The sequence below is a fragment of the Triticum dicoccoides genome, chromosome 4A (assembly GCF_002162155.2).
Source record: "Triticum dicoccoides isolate Atlit2015 ecotype Zavitan chromosome 4A, WEW_v2.0, whole genome shotgun sequence".
NCBI classification, from domain to species: Eukaryota; Viridiplantae; Streptophyta; class Magnoliopsida; order Poales; family Poaceae; genus Triticum; species Triticum dicoccoides.
Window position 1 is genome coordinate 589,026,563 of NC_041386.1, and position 17,057 is coordinate 589,043,619.

Here is a 17,057-nt window from a genome sequence, read left to right on the forward strand (position 1 = left end):
AATCCTACCGAGCGGAGAGTAGTCCTCCCACTCGGGGGCTTAGCTGCAGTCGAGCACTCGCCTAAGTTCTCTCACTTAGAGGCTTAACGGCAGTTCAGCACTCGCCTAAGTTTGAAAAAATTCTACCGAGTGGAGAGCAGTCCGCCCACTCGGGGGCTTAGCTGCAGTCGAGCACTCGCCTAAGTTCTCTCACTGAGAGGCTTAACGGCAGTCCAGCACTCGCCTAAGTTTGGAAAAATCCTACCGAGTGGAGAGCAATCCTCCCACTCGGGGGCTTAGCTGCAGTCCACTACTCGCCTAAGTTTGAGACCCATCCCTATCCGCAAGGACGACGAGGTGCAGGTCGACTGCCACCTTCTCCTTCGGAGCTGCGGCACAAATACAACGTCCGCTCCATCCCTATCCGCAAGGACGACGAGGTGCAGGTCGACTGCCACCTTCTCCTTCAGAGCTGCGGCACAAATACAACGTCCGCTCCATCCCTATTCGCAAGGACGACGAGGTGCAGGTCGACTGCAACCTTCTTCTTTGGAGCTGCGGCACTAATACAACGTCCGTTCCATCCCTATCCGCAAGGACGACGAGGTGCAGGTCGACTGCCACCTTCTCCTTCGAAGCTGCGGCACAAATACAACGTCCGCTCCATCCCTATCCGCAAGGAAGACGATGTGCAGGTCGACTGCCACCTTCTCCTTCGGAGCTGCGGCACAAATACAACGTCCGCTCCATCCCTATCCACAAGGACGAAGAGGTGCCGCAAGCAAAGTCCATCTGAAGGCAAACACAAGCACATTCGGAGATAAACCAAATTCAGATAAATACTAAAAGGTTCCAAGCAGCGAATCAAAAATACTCGGGCACCAAGCCCGAAGGAGTTTAACGGTTACAGAAACCACTCGGCATTCCGAGGCAAATTTAAAGCGTATCCAAGTTTCATAAGATTGTTCACTCAGCCGGAGGAGGACTGGCAGGCTCCACGAATGAGTCCAGATCGATCCCATCAGCGATCCGAGTGGCAGCATCAATGAAAGTCTCCATGAAGGACTGGAAGTCGTGCTTTTTGGTGTTAGCGACTTTGATCGCAGCCAGCTTGTCTTCACGAACCTCCTTGCAATGGACTCGCACCAGGGACAGCGCCACGTCAGCACCACATCGGGCGGAGGATTTCTTCCATTCTTGCACTCGGTCAGGGATCTCGTTCAGTCGAGTCATCAGAGATTCCAGATCATTCTGAAGCGTCGCCTCCGGCCAAAGCGTCGAGTCGATTCGAGAGACAACCTCCTTTAGGCGTGCGAGGTAGCTTGTGGCGCTGGCGATACGGGACTCCAGTCGGAGCACGTTCATCGGAGTTTCGTCGCAGACCAGGGAAGCGATAGGGTCCAGGCCCGTCTCGACCCTCCCAGTTTCTTCGTCAAAGTCTTGACAAAGTTCTGCAGCCAAGAGTCAGTTCAATCAACCGAGCAAAATCCGATGGCCGACATCAACACAGTCGGATTAAAAGAAATACCTCCCAGCACGAGATAAAGCTTCTTGGCGAGGGTCCTCAGATAGGCTTCTGTGTCGTTCCTCTTGCGGATCGCAAACTCCAACTTTTCGTTCAGGGCGACCTTATCCTTCTTCAGGCTGGTCACTTCGCGGTTAGCTTCATTAAGACAAGATGTCAGTCTAGTCACCTCTCCTTCAAGCGTTTCGACTGAAGCAAGCTTCTTCTCTGCGAGAGCGGTTTTGTCTTGGGCTGCTTTTTGCGCGGCGGCGAGGTCCGAGTCCCGTTCAAGAGCCAACTTCATTTTCTCTGCAAAAGAAATAATCGAATCAAAAAAGAGATCAAAGAGATATATTGAAATTCAGTCGGCGATCAGTTACCTTCCATACCAGCGGCCTCGTCTTGAGCTTTTTTCAGATTTTGCTGAGCCAATTCCAAGTCTAAGTTGAGTTCCCTCTGCTTCTCTTCGAGTTCGGCAAACTTGGAGATAAGAGTACAAGACTTCTGCAGGAGGCAAGAGACAGGTCAATCGATAGGTTCGAAAGCAGTTCATTTCCGAAAGAATAAAACCTAAAGAAGTGGACAACAAGCTGTTCAGACCCCAGTCGACTGCTAGCAGTCGACCGCGGTCTCGGGGACTACACCCAGTGGGTGCACTTGGCGTGCCCCCATCGGTTCTGATCCCACTCGCCCGGCCTGCCGGAGTCGAGTGCAAGGAGTAAAAAAAAAGAGAGAGAAAGAACAATTGCGCCGTCAAGAAAAGAAGAAATCATACCACAGTCGACTGCCAGTAGTTGACCGCGGACTCGGGGACTACACCCAATGGGTGCACTTGGCGTGCCCCCACCGGTTCTGATCCCACTCGCCCAGACCGAGTGGAAGAGCGAAACTACCAAAAACGACAGCAACACCCAGTGGGTGCTCTAATTCAACGCGAACAACCGGAGATTGTGCAGAAGAAGATTTTTTGAGAACAAAAACAGTCGGAAAGTCTACTCACCTCGACGTTGGCCCGAAGAGCGGCACTAGCATCGTAGGCAGCCTGACTGCTCTCGTGCACTATCTTCACCCGCTCCATCATCATATCAGCCTGTCGGATGGCTTCCACAGCCGCTTCCGACTGGTTGTCTGGGACAGGGTAGCTGGTGAAAAAATGTGCAGACGACCCAGGTGCAGCTGCTTGAGGCTCCGCGGTGTGGAGTTGGATAGTTGAAGGAACCACAGGCGCGGTCGACCGCGTGGGGTGCCCACTCGGCAAGGGTGCAGCGAATGTCACAGCGGCCCTGCCCGCATTCTCAGCCTGACAGACGGGAGGCGTTGCAGTTGGTTCCTGCCGAGCCACCCTGCCAGCTGTTACCTTCTTGCTCTTCCTAGGCTTAGGAGCCACATCTTCGTCGTCGTCCGGAAGGTCAATGATGTTGGGCGGAGTTGCAAGACAGAACATTCGACCCCAAGTGAACCACTCGACCCTAAAAGGATCAAGAATCGAAATCGTAAGAGTTCATACCTGGGTTAGAGGTTACCGCATCCTCCATTTCCTCGTCCCGGTACTGGTATGAAGAGGTCCCTGACGTAGCAGTACTGCAAAGGCCCGCATTCAATCGGTTACATCCAGTTAATTGAATCCACATAAAGGACAAGTCAGATGGTTACCCGGAGATAGTAGGAACGGTCACTTTGATCCGAGGCAAAGCTTTGGGCGGTTTGGAAGAGATGGCTTTCGACACTTCCGGCGCTGGAAGCGGCGCGACCTTGGATTGCTTTGGAGGCTTCTCAGTCGGCGTCGGGGAAGACATCCTGGGGCGCTTCGAGGATTGCCCGATCGGTGCAGCCACCAAGTCCGGAGCGCGTGCCGGGTCATGAGTGTGCTTGGACCTCCTCTCCCTGCGAGGAGGCGAGTTGACTTCTTCCTCATCGGTCGATTCATCGCTCTCCTCGTCCTCCTCGGCTTCCGAATGCTCCTCGCCGCTCTCGCCCCCGCTCCCTTCTTCTTCAGCGCCGGGGTCCTGCACTCCGTTGGGCATCGAGTACATTTCAATGAGGACCTGAAAGGATAACAATCAAAAGACATTCAGTCGACCACAAATGGGACATCACGTGGTGAATCGGAAAGATACTTGATAAAACAGAAATATACCTGCTCTGGCCGGCGCGAGTTGTCGAATGGAATCACCCTCCTGGATCCCCGAGGGTTGTCTTTGTTGCCAGTGATTCCCCTCAACCAGTTCTCCAAGATATCCTTGCTGACCTCCTCCGGGTGGATCCGAGTGGTATCTTCGAGCCCAGAGTACATCCACATCGGATGGTCGCGCGCCTGAAGAGGTTGGATGCGTCGACCGAGAAAGACCTCCAGCAGATCCATCCCGGTCACTCCGTCCCGGACAAGCTGGACGACCCATTCGACCAGCTCCTTGACCCGCGCCTTCTCTTCTGGAACTACCTTCAGGGGAGCAGGCTTCTCCACTCGAGCCAAGGAGAAAGGAGGAAGTCCAGTCGACTGGCCAGGGGTTGGCTGATCCTTGCAGTAAAACCAAGTCGACTGCGAGCCCCGCACCGAGTCAGGAAGGATCATCGCTGGGAAAGTAATCTTGCTCCTCATCTGGATCCCCAGACCACCGCACATCTGGATCACCCGCGTCCTCTCGTCACTCGACTTGGCCTTTTTAACCGACTGGGAACGGCAAGTGAAAATGTGTTTGAAAAGCCCCCAGTGCGGTCGACAGCCCAAGAAGTTTTCGCACATGGACACGAAAGCGGCCAGATAGACTATGGTGTCCTGAGTGAAATGGTGGAGCTGAGCCCCAAAGAAGTTCAAAAAACTCCGGAAGAAAGGGTGGGGAGGCAGCGAGAATCCGCGATCTACGTGGGTTGCTAAGAGGACACACTCACCCTCTTTAGGCTGCGGCTCAGTTTCGTCCCCCGGGAGCCGAGCCGACTTGTGGGGGATCAACCCCCCCTCCACCAGGTCGTCGAGGTCGTCCTGCGTGATTGCCGAGCGGATCCAGTCGCCCTGGATCCAGCCAGCCGGCAGGCCGGACCTCGACGAGGATCCGCCCCGGCTGGTCCGCTTGCCCTTCGCCTTCGCGGTCGCCTTCTTCGCGCGTTCCAACGCTGCCGTCTTGTCCTTCCCCATGGTGCCGGATCGAGCTCGAGCGGAGGTCCGGCGACAAGGCGGAAGCGAGAGTGGCGGAGGGATCAAGAGAAAGAGAAGAGAGAATGGGGGTGTGCGGAGCAAAGGCCTAGCCCGAGACCTTTTATAAGGCCTTCCACCGAGTGGCTGACTAGTGGACCCAAGCGATCTAAACAAATCCCGCAACAGTCGCGCGCAGTACGTGGCGAAAAAGGTGGCGCGGGGATCGAGGAGACTTACCTAATCCGTCCCGATAACCTCGTTTCCTCCCGTCTGGTGCGATTCCCAAAATTTGAATCCCGCAAGATCCGCGGAGAGCGGAACAACCTGTCAGACTGAAGACAAACACCCTCTACATCATCATTCGGAATTCAACCATGAAAGTTCACTCGACAACAACCAAGAATGGACCAAGGCGATTGAGAAAGGAGTCGACGTCGTCTCCTTAACTCATTGTTTCAGGACAAGGCATATTCATAGCACAAAGAGTGGGTCGGAAGTGTTCTCGACCCCTTCCTCACTCAAACCCTGATCCATTCGGGGGCTAATGATGAAGCTATGTACCTAGGGCAGGGTCATGAACCTGTCCAGCGTACCCTCCCCAAGGACATCTTTACAAAGAATCAGAAGCAGTCGAAGAGAAATCATCATCCACTCGACCGTGGAGATGCGCTCACTCGACCACCTTGAAGACACTCGACCACCAGAAGATGAGGAACCCTCCACTCTGCAACGGTTAAGACTTAAACCATAGCATTATGAGCATTTATGACATTTACTGTAGACGTTACCTCTAACGCCTTTTCTTTATGAGCATTGAACTCTACGTAACGGAGGGGAGCTGGGGTCCTGGCGCACTCTATATAAGCCACCTCCCTCCTCTGGGACAAGGGTTCGCACTTTTGTAAACACACACACGTATAATCCAGTCGACCGCCTCAGGGCACCGAGACGTAGGGCTGTTACTTCCTTCGAAAATGGCACGGACTCGTAAAACTCGTGCGTACAACTACTCCATAGCTAGGATCTTGGCTCCTCATACCTGCCCCCCATTCTACTGTCAGCCTTAGATCCATGACAGTCGGTACCCGCGGTGGCGGCAGTGGCAGGAAGAGGAGGCGCCTCGAGCGGGAGTTGGGAGAGACCGATTTTTCAAGAAGTAGCCATGTCCGAGTAAATATGAGAGAGTTGAGCTGGGTTTGGGAGTTAACTCATTCAATTTGAGGGTCCGGTTATATGTGGTTAACTTCTGAAACAAAAAAAATCTTTTGAAGTTGTTTTTAAGGGATCGGTTAGAGATGCCCTGATCTTGTTTGGGTTGTCATGGAGTCACGGCACAAAGAACTATTCCTCTTATATTATGGGACGGAGGGAGTACAAATAAGAGGTAATAGCACCAGGAGTCCTGGAACTTGTGCAGGATGTGATGATCTAGTCCAAAACTTGCAAAAGCAAACTATTTCATCCTACAACTTGCACCCAATGTGTAAATTTGGTCCTAGCCAACCAGACGACGACAAGTGTAGCCAAGTCAGCACAGCCCACTCCATCCGGTCAGCGCCGCACTTTTTTGCAATTACCCCTGGCCTTAGCACAAATAAACCCGCGCCTCTTCGATCTCACCACTAGAGGCGTGGAGCAGCTCGTCGCAGGTGGGCGCGTGGTCGCGCCACTTGCGGCACGCGACAACGAGCACCTGCGCGATGCGGGTGAGCGGGTTGCCGGTGGGCTTGAAGTAGCGGTAGTTGGGGGTGCCGAGGAGGAAGAGCATGAGCGCCAGCGCCGCCGCGCCCGCCGAGACCCAGAAGCCCATGACCCACTGCCCGGCGTCCTCGTAGTACACCAGCACCGTGTTGGAGAAGATGGAGCCCACGTTGAGCGCCAGGTAGAAGTAGCTGAAGAAGGCCACCTTGGAGCGCGCCTCGTCGGGGTCCGTCTCGTCAAACTGGTCCGAGCCCAGCGTGGCGATGGACGGCTGGTACCCGCCGTTGCCGAACGCGATCATGTAAGTCGACAGGTAGAAGAGAGCGACCCCCGCCGTCGACGGCGGGTCGCAGTGCGTCTCCACGTCGCCGCACCCAGTGGGCTTCACCAGCAGGAACCACGACGCCAGTGACAGTATCACAAGGCCCTGATCATCACAAGTTCAGATCAGAACAACACACGCAACCAATCCAAACAAAAATGATTTTGTGCTACGACCGATCTGAGCTGCATACCGTGACATAGATCATCTGTAAGATGGCGCAGGTGATGTAGCGGCCCTAGTAGGAGTCGCTCATGAAGGCGCCGATGAGGGAGAAGATGTAGACGGTGCCGGTCCATTTGCTGATGTTGTTGGCCGCCTCGGCGTTGTCCTGGTGGAGCACCCGCCGGAGGAACACCACCAGGTTCACCCCGACGCCGAAGAAGGCGCACGTTACAAGCGCATAGTTAACTGCATCATCATCAACAGCACAAGAAATCTCGATCAGAATCCAGATCAAGTTAACTCATTGACAAAAACAGTCTGTCTGTGGCATATGATCGAAGAACAACATCAAATAAACAAGGCTTTACCTAGCAGCGGGATGGAAGATTTCCATTTCCCAGAGTTTGCCTTGACTGCTGGGTTTCCTCGCCTGTCCATCCTCAGTTGGTGGAGCGGTGAGACCGAAGAGGTGTGGGTTTATTTGTGCTTGTTAGAATTATGTGTCTAGCAACTATATTCAAATTACTTGAAATTGTTAAATATTCGGAATACCTCATTATGGAATTGTACATGTACTTGTACATGGAATTGTTTTACATGTTTAGCATGGAAAATTATCACTTGTTGGAACGTACTTAAGTTATATGCTTAAGGAAGCTGGTCGATTATCAGTGGAATATAATATATCATTTATATTGGAAAGGCTACCCGGGTATACTGATAATTGGAAGGAGCTAGATCGTATAGTTAGATTACAACCCTAATGTTGATCTACGTAACTAGAGGAATCTACACTCTATTATGGCGGGTTGCTCACAAGCGCGTGCTCCGGGGACATAACGGGTATAATTCATTAACAAACAAATATGATCATGGTTGGTAATTTGATCTGGACTCTATCCCGAAAACTAGTGAAAAAGACTAGGAATCTTATATCTATATAAGAGATGGACTCTTTGAAAAAACAATATAAGAAGGTCCTTACCTCCTAGCCTCAGAGATGCGAATTGTGAGCGGCATCACGGATAAGCGCAGAGAAATTAGGGGGTAGACCGTAAATCCTAAATTTCTAACATTGGTACCAGAGCGAGGTTCGTCCGCCGTGCGACTCTGCCGACATGGTCGTCACTCGAGGCCCTTAATCCGCTGCAAACTCTACCGGAGCGCCGCCCCTAGTCGATATTGTCCTGCTGTGTGCTTTGGCCCATTGGTCCGCCTGCATCTAGTGGTCACGCGGCGCCCCTCCTATTGCGCCTCTCGTCAAGCTGATCCATGCATGCTACGCAAAGGACACCATGTAGGTGGCTCATGGCCGGGACCATGCATGGAGCTCATTTATTTATTCGTGCAAATCTACTCGCCGTCGGAAACTTGCACACGATCGGAATTTGGAACGTAACGTACGTGCCATACGCGGAACGACTGCTCCTCGGAAAAACTACGATTGGTGGCAAGTTCAAGCCATGATCGAAATCAAGAGCCACACGTGAATCAACTGGAGTCTGTAGACGTACTCGTCAGATTTGCCCGTGCCAGCGGTCTCCTCCCAAGTGTCTGTGATGTTCCCGGCCGTCATCGCCGTCCCAACTACGCTCTGCCCGCGCGTCATCGAGGAACCTTGGAGAGTGGAAACCAAACTTGAGCCACCGTACTATTAATTCTTGCAGGGAGATCGAGGTACACCTAGTTGTTGCTTTGATTATTCCCTAACTTCATGCAGATCGAGCAAAATAAATAACACGCATCAGTCCGTGTACCTCAACATTCTGCACGCCCGGTTTTCATGAATTGCTTTGTCATTTTTTCTCCTCCGCACACGGTAACACTTTACCTTGGCAGACGTCAAAAGTTTTTTTATTCCCCCACGTATTTGATGGCTCATATTATCACGGTTTGGAAAAACATAGTTGTGCTATATTTTCTACGTGGAATTCTGATCACATTATTAGACAAAACAAACCGGAACAGCAAGCATTGCTAAGGAAAAGGAAATATATAATATGACACATGGAATATGGATAGCAAATGACTAACATATTTTTCGGGATCATTCTATTGTTGTTTGGCTGTTTAATCTGATTGTGAATAAATTGCAAGGAAAATAATGTGCAATTGGAAAGACCTTTTTTTTGGGGGTGGGGGGTGGGGGGTGGGGTATCTCTCGGAAAATATAGATATAGGTTTTATGGCTATATTTGTTTATTTTGGGAAGTGCAAGTCATGGTTGTCCTAAACTCTATGCCAAGTTGATTGGAATAATTTATATACACTTGTCATCATGAATTGTTGTTAAGTATATGCATATGAGATACTATTTTTTCAAAGGAGAAATATAGACAACTTTCAGGGGATGGTTTTGGTCAAATATTGTTGACTACACCTTGGAGAGGAAAACATAATATTTATCGATGGAACTGGCAAAGAGGAAGTGAAGGAAAATTGTGGTAATTATGCCATCTTTGCATAAAAGGAATTCATGGAAGTGTTATTATTGGGCATCACTAATTTATGGAGGAAAATGAGAGTCACTCCAAGGACAAGGAAATTTGATCTTCATTTGTTGGTATGTCTATTAATGGTATATATTTGGGGCTATTTTTTCAAATAGTTGGATTATGGTGTTTTTTATATATACCTCATATATTATTGGAATACAATGAGTTGGCATAGAACAATTCCAACGGAAAATTGATGAACTTGGGAATTAATGCTAACTTTGATGTACTTTGGATTGGAAAATATGCCATCAAACTCCCTTGTGGAGGAAAACTATTGTTGTTATAGGACATGTTATTTAACTTCAATGAGAAGGGATTTAATTTATTGCCCCATCTTGGAATCTATTGATTATGACATAGTATTTGGAAAAGGAAGAGTGGAAATATTGCTCAGTGGTTAACTTAGTGCATTTTTTTGATTTTCACACAATGATACATCCTTCTTGATGTCCATTGGAAGTTGGCAAACCAAATTGTTTATGTTTGGCAAAGATAACTCCACATGGAGGAATATCGACAATGGGAACACATGCTTGGAATCTTATTATCTACATCATCAACGACTTGGTAACATATCTTGGAACTGGATCAAGAGGCTTATTGATTCTGAAATTTTAAACTTTAGTGGGAGGACTGTGGTACATGTGAAGCATATATGATTTTTTTAATACACCTTGTTTATTAAGGTGGAAGGAGATGAAAGGGCTTACCATCGTTTTTTATATACTTACGGTATTTCTATGGACATCCCCACTAGAGGTCAAATTATTTATTTCATCTCACTCTTCGATGATTACACTTTTATATGGTTATGTTTATCTTTTATTATACAAGTCGGAAGGTTTTATTGTGCTAGTCACATGTTATGCTGAAGTGGAAAATCAGTTGATCAAATAATATCATAGTTTTAACAACTGATTGGTGGGGGAAGTACACTTCAGGAATATATCGTTTGTATGTAAAGAGCATGGAACTATTCACCATTGTAATATACCATACACTCAAAAATATAATGGAGGAATTGATTGTCTTGCATACTCACTTGTTTCTTTGGAAAGAAGCATTGCATACTGTCAATTGTTGATATCATTCTCCATCTAGTACAGTCACTTGACTGGAAGGAAATCTTCTATTTTGGCATGAAATTATCGATTATTACAAAGCGCACACTAGGATTTTTTTTCATGGTTATTCTAGTGGATCAAAGGGTGTTTCCTTAGCTATCTGGAAAAAGAATACTGGTGGAAAGTAAAAAAAAATTATTTTTATGGTCAACGGTGGGAATATTAACAATCATACTGGAATATAATCTTGACCACAAAGGAAACTACAAGTGAAACTCCCGACACTAACATGCTTAGGATAAGTGGGAGGAATTAACTTGGAATGTCATCTCTTGACAATTGTTATATGCTTTTTTGGGGAAGTCACTCTAAATTCTAGAGGAATTACTAAATTCTCTTCAGAAGGTTTGTTCATCAATGTCAACTATGGGTGGAAAAATTGCAGGAAGGAATAAACTCAAATGAGGAAGAGCATAGTTTGGGAACTTAATATCATACCAAATAACCGCAAGCCTATTGTCTGGAAGTGATTTTTTTTGTAAGGATATTTGGCTCACTGGACTATTATAATGTCACTCTTATTATTCAATTATTCACACAGAGGGAAATATACTTTGTGGAAACTCTCTCTCCTGGAATTTTGGGAAAGAGGAACTAAAGACATGGTTTGCTAATTGAGTATATTAATGTATGGTCTTATAACAAGCTTCACATCAATGGAATAGCAGGTCATATGGCTTTCTAAATGAAGCAAGGCGGTCATTTACAAACGAACTATTTTGAAGTGTTGCAAATCTTTTAAAATACCTTTGATAAAGGGAATCATACTCATTGAGGAATTATATTTAAACTCCCGAGGAAAATAGAATAATAAATGGTACTGGAATTCGTATGTATCTTCATTATATTATTATACCTTAGCTACCGGAATTTATGCTGCATTGAAGCAGTGGAATGAAAGACGAGCAGCTAAGGGAATCTCACACATCATATAAGATTGTGGAAAGTGCATCACAACCTGTCATTTATTCTGAAATTAATATTAAAGGTAAACACATTGAGGAAGCTATTACTCTATCTACAAGATGAGAAATAAGTCCAGGTACACATATTCAGTTTTTTTTTGTAGTACTAATATGGTGCAGGTTCACTGACCGAAGTCAGGAATTTCTTTCAAAACATGGTTAATTATGGAACTTCATTTACTGTTTGGATTTGATATTTATGTGGTTTTGAAAATTTATTCAACGTGATTATCATATACTTGACTCGATGTGGAATTAATCATATTATTATATATGTGATGAAAAATAATTGATGCGGAATTTCACGTGAGGAAACAAAATACTCAAGGTGCCTACAAAGGTGGAATCACACTCGAGGAAATAATACTCGAGGCGCCGAGGACAGCTATGCTGGAATAATTAGGCGGAAACTAAAGGTCTCTAGTGATCATAAGTGTCACAGCAAGGAAACATACTGAAGGGAAGTATCACCGTATATATATTTGTGGGTTTTCAACATAGTGTTAATATGATTACTGATCCCTTGACTAAGCCTCTTAGTCAGGAGGTATTTGGCAAGTATGTTAAGGCTATGGGTTTACGAATATTTGAATGATCGTTTTGGACAAGTGGGAGATGTTGGAATTATGTGTCCAGCAACTATATTCAAATTACTTGGAATTGTTAAATATTCGGAATACCTCATTATGGAATTATACATGTACTTGTACATGGAATTGTTTTACATGTTTAGCATGGAAAATTATCACTTGTTGGAACGTACTTAAGTTATATGCTTAAGGAAGCTGGTCGATTATCAGTGGAATACAATATATCAATTATATTGAAAAGGCTACCCGGGTACACTGATAATTGAAAGGAGCTAGATCGTATAGTTAGATTACAGCCCTAATGTTGATCTACGTAACTAGAGGAATCTATACTCTATTATGGCGCGTTGCTCACAAGCGTGTGCTCCGGGGACATAACGGGTAGAATCCATTAACAGACAAATATGATCGTGGTTGGTAATTTGATCTGGACTCTATCCCGGAAACTAGTGAAAAAGACTAGGAATCTTATATCTGTATAAGAGGTGGACTCTTTGGAAAAATAATATAAGAAGGTCCCTACCCCCTAGCCTCAGAGATGCGAATTGTGAGCGGCACCACGGATAAGCGCAGAGGAATTAGGGGGTAGACTGCAAATCCTAAATTTCTAACAGTGCTAAGGCCAGGGGGTAATTGCAAAAGGTGCGGCGCTGACCGGATGGAGTGGGCTGTGCCGACTTGGCTCCACCGTCGTCGTCTGATTGGATAGGACCAAATTTGCACATTGAGTACAAGTTGTAGGATGAAATAATTTGCTTTCTTAAGTTTTGGACTAAATCATTACATTCTGGACAAGTTCCAGGACTTGTGGTGCTATTGATAAGTCAGCTGTTGGGTAGTATAAAACTCAAACGTGTGCTGTTGACAAGTCGGCTCCGTGCATGTCACATCTTATATCCCAAGTCGAAGGTACCTCTGCAGATCGCAACTCGCAAGAGGCAGGCAGCTCCGCCGTTAGCGTGACGGCGACCTCTACCCACATCACCGGAGTTGAGCAGCACCGCATCACGGCACAGCAAGTGCCTGCCGTTCACTGAACCTGGACGCTCATCCTACCTGCAAACAATGTGTGGCAGTCGGCGAAAATTCGGTAGCAGTAGTGTTCTCGAGCCACTGTCAGCTGGCCGGTCGTGCAAATCGTGGCCACCGGCAGATCGGTACTGATGCCTGCAAGTTCGGCGTGGACCGTCGATGTTAGGACACGGCTCAATTTCTGCAGAACACATGTACTCCCTCCGTTTCGAATTATTTGTTGCAGGTATGAATGTATCTAAATGTATTTTAGTTCTAGATACATTCATTTCTGCGATGAGTAATTTGGAACGGAGGGAATAGAATAAGAAGAGGAGCTCGATTCCAGCACAAGTGTCATCGACAGAAATGCCTCGGTGCATCTCCAAAATGCTAGGATCGGGCGATTCGGATACTTTTAGGCCTTCAACGCACTGAATATTCAAATTTCCACAAACATTCGAACAGGTCTGATTGTTGATCCGTGTCCGGGATGCCCTTAGTCCCGGAGGGGGTTCAGTTTCACGAGAGTGCTAGACTTGGATCATTCCATTTCCCCAACCTCCACGGAGGTCAGACTTGTTGTTGAAGACAGTTGAGCCGTCACCTTGTCCGATCCCATCATCCTCTTCATCAACATCCAAAAGTAGGCACCGACAGACAGCTCACTCACTCACTCACTCACTCGCTCAGGTTGGCGTGTGCCGTGGTAGGTCTCGAAGCGAAAATACAACATGGGAGAATCCGGTGGGAAGCTTTCTCCGAGCAGAGAACATCGCCAACAGAAACGAGAGGCTGCCAAATTAGCATCGATCGCTCTTTATTAATGCTTGGATTAAATAGGCGGTTTGGGTTTCTGTACAAGATGATGATGGTGATGTCAAACTCCGAAGCAGAAAAATAAGGATTAATTCTAGGCTCGCAATGGCAACCCCCCCAGCTCAGTAACGCTACTATGTCCTCCTCCTCCTCCTCCTCCGGCGGCACCGGTGACGGCCTTCTTCTCGGACTCGCCACCGTCTCATCCTCCGACTCCTATAGCTGAAGCTTATGTTGCTGCGGCGGCTGCTGCTTCTGCTGCTGCGGCTGGAGCCTGCCCTTGAGGAACCCCCTGCACACCTTCTTCCAGAACTCCTTGTCCGGCTGCCGCACGTCGAAGCTCGCCTTGGCCACGTCCACCTGACAGTCCTGCACACACACAACCATCGATTAGCTTTCAAACATAAGGAAATGGCGCTTGCAACTCAAGTATCTGAAGAAAAAAACCAAGCGGCGCCGAGGTTTACCAGGAGGAGGTTCTGGCGGAGGAGGCGGTCAGCGATGCTCATGAGGATGTCCTTGCTGTACTCGGGGTGGCCCTGGACGCCCATGGCGCGGTCGCCCAGCCGGAACATCTCGACGCCGGTCTTGTCTGACCGGGCCAGCACCTCGGCGTGAGGAGGCAGCTCCCACACCTGAGAGTTGTAAGAACAGCATAACATCAGCACACTGAAAACGACATTGACATGCAGCAAAACAGTAAAAATCTGAATCTGTATGTGTACCTCATCCTGGTGGAACTCGATGATGGGCAGGTGCACCGGCATCTTGAGGGGCGCGAAGAGCCTCGCCGCCGCGGCGGTGGGGTGGATGCAGCTGACGCCGATGTCCCACCCCTTGCAGGACCTCCCGGTCTTGCCGCCCAGCGCCCGGCACAGGATCTGCAATACAAAGAAGAAAATTACTGTTAATTCACCGCTCGCTGTCTATGCCAACATTCATCATTTGCAGCAAGAAAGAGACTGCTAGTACGGGCCAACAATGACCATCTCTTTAGCATTTCTCAGATTGTGACGAGAAAATATTCTTCTGAATATAAATCCAACTAGTACGTGATGAGTGACAGCGAGGCATGCTAACATTTGATTAGCGCGTAACCCGACATCATCATTATGCGCCTAAGCCAAGCGCGTTGCGACACAGGATCAGGCTTCCGGCTGTCATCAGGCACCGGTAACCGCGGGACCCGGCCGGCAGATCGCATCCCAACCCAACCAGTTTCGATTGGAGCCATTATTTTCAGGGTTAAGCAGCGTCGTTTTCTTCTGACAGAAGCGTTCAGCGACCGTGAATCATGGGCAACCAAGCATCAGTGCAGTTACATCATCTATCGTACTACTCGATCAATGGGAGAAAAGAATTCAGGTCTTGCACTAGCAGCTGTCGCGAACATGCCAAAAGATGGCGGCAAACAGGTGCGTGGTCGTTAGCTTGCACGCATGAGCGCGATCGGCCGGTTCGAAAGGGTCAGTCGGTTAGTTAGATGCATCATTTCAAATGTTAGCTTGCTTGCAAGTTGCAGCATTTCAAATGTTCAAACAAACAAGCAGAACAATTAGGCTGCGGCTCTCGGCGGTAATCTAATCAAATGTGCAACTGGCGCGCTGGCTGACTGGGTGTGGGTAGCAATGGGGAAGATGCTTGATTAACGGCACAAGTGGCGGGCAACGCCACGTTGGCCCACGTGGATAGACAGGATTGCTGTTAACCTCTATCTAAGCTGCCACGTCACGTGCTTGGTCGGAGGAGCCAGCCGGAGTGCACGTCATTAATCTTAGCTGGTGGCTCCCGGGGGATTCCTGGCCACGGGCGCTGAGATCTCGCTCTGCTTGCACTCTTGTCAAATCCTGTTGAGTTAATTTTTATTTAACGATACATGAATGAACACTTGGTAAAAGCAAGTTACGAATGTGTATTTACAGACAAAAAGTAGCTTTGTGTTGCCCCAAAACTTATTTTTACCCGGTCTAGATGCATCGATCCTCTGATCTACTTCAAAGTTCAAACTAAGAGAACCTCGTGAATGTCTACCAGTTGAATTATTTTCTACTTGAGATTTGAGCTTCGTGCCAGCGCTTTCAAAAACATTTTGCATTTCTCGCTGAGAATCAGCGTGTGTTTTTACGTTTACCCTGCTGGTTTTACCGGACGAGTGCGTGGTAAAGAAAATGGGAGAAGCATGGAAGGCCCTAGAAGGGCGCCACTCCTCTCAGCCGGTGCGGCCTGTCCGATTGCGAGGCGCCAACCTCGGAGCCCACCAGCTCGACCTCACACGGAAAGAACAAGGCCGGCCAGCTCGAGGGCGCGGCCTCAATTACCATCCTACCCTCCGGACCAGACGCCGAGGCCGACCAAACCAAGAAATCCAACGACGGAATCGACGGAGGGACGCACCTGGTGGCCGAAGCAGACGCCGAGGACGCGCTTGCCGGCGGCGAGCTGGCGGCGGATGAGGTCGACGAGGGCGAGGATCCAGGGCTCGTCGCCGTGGGCGTCGCTGCAGCTGCCGGAGATGACGAACCCGTCGAGCCCCGCCGCGTCCTCCTCCGACGGCAGCTCGCCGCGCACGGCGCGGTACACCTGCCAGCGCTCGCCGTCCTCGGCCAGCAGCGCGCGGAACACCTCGAAGTAGCCCCCGTACGCGTCCCGCACGTACGCCGAGTCCTCCCCGCACTGCAGCAGCGCGTACGACCCCCCTCCCGCCGCCGCCGCGGTCACCACCGGCACCGCCGGGGCGGCGACGCCGCCCTCGACGACGGCGGCGGCGTTCTCGAGCGGCCCCATTCCCATGGCGACCCGACCGCGGCCGAGGGATCGTGGAATGGGCGGGGAAGGGCGACGGGGGAATGGGCCTCGGCGCTAGGGATTGCGCTCGCTCGCTGGCTGGCTGGCTGGCTGGCTAAATTGGCTCGCTGTGGGGGAGGAGATGAGGGGGCCGTATTTAAAGCCGTTTCTCCCGTGCCGAAAAGTAACTCCGGTTTACCGCGCGCGGTTTGCCGTTTTCTTCCCTCCCGAGCGCATCACGGGCCGGTTCAAATCATTTCCTTCTCGCTTTTCGTCCCTAGTCTCCGCCGTCTTCTCTGGGGGTTAATTTTCTCCCCGTTTTGACAGCTCAATCCACGCGACCAATTAATTTACGTGCTGTAGCAGTGGCAAAAGAGAAATTTTTGCTCCTACACCATTTCTTCGTTATTTTTATTTTGTGTTTTCGTAACACTCACATTTTGCTTGGTGTGCACTGGCAGT

The 17,057-nt window shown here is 49.0% G+C and overlaps 1 protein-coding gene and 1 pseudogene across 1 annotated transcript; both read right to left on the reverse strand.

The window, feature by feature from the left end:
• Nucleotides 1-6,201: 6,201 nt before the first annotated feature.
• Nucleotides 6,202-7,242, reverse strand: LOC119283713 (annotated as a pseudogene).
• Nucleotides 7,243-13,785: 6,543 nt separating this feature from the next.
• Nucleotides 13,786-16,711, reverse strand: LOC119287046 (gamma-glutamyl peptidase 5-like). The gene is made up of 4 exons (XM_037566537.1): nt 16,206-16,711; nt 14,537-14,692; nt 14,279-14,446; nt 13,786-14,180 (listed from the first exon to the last, which is right to left on the reverse strand). The coding sequence occupies exons 1-4, from the start codon at nt 16,599-16,601 to the stop codon at nt 14,028-14,030; spliced, it is 873 nt and encodes a 290-aa protein (XP_037422434.1). The 5' UTR covers nt 16,602-16,711; the 3' UTR covers nt 13,786-14,027.
• Nucleotides 16,712-17,057: the final 346 nt, after the last annotated feature.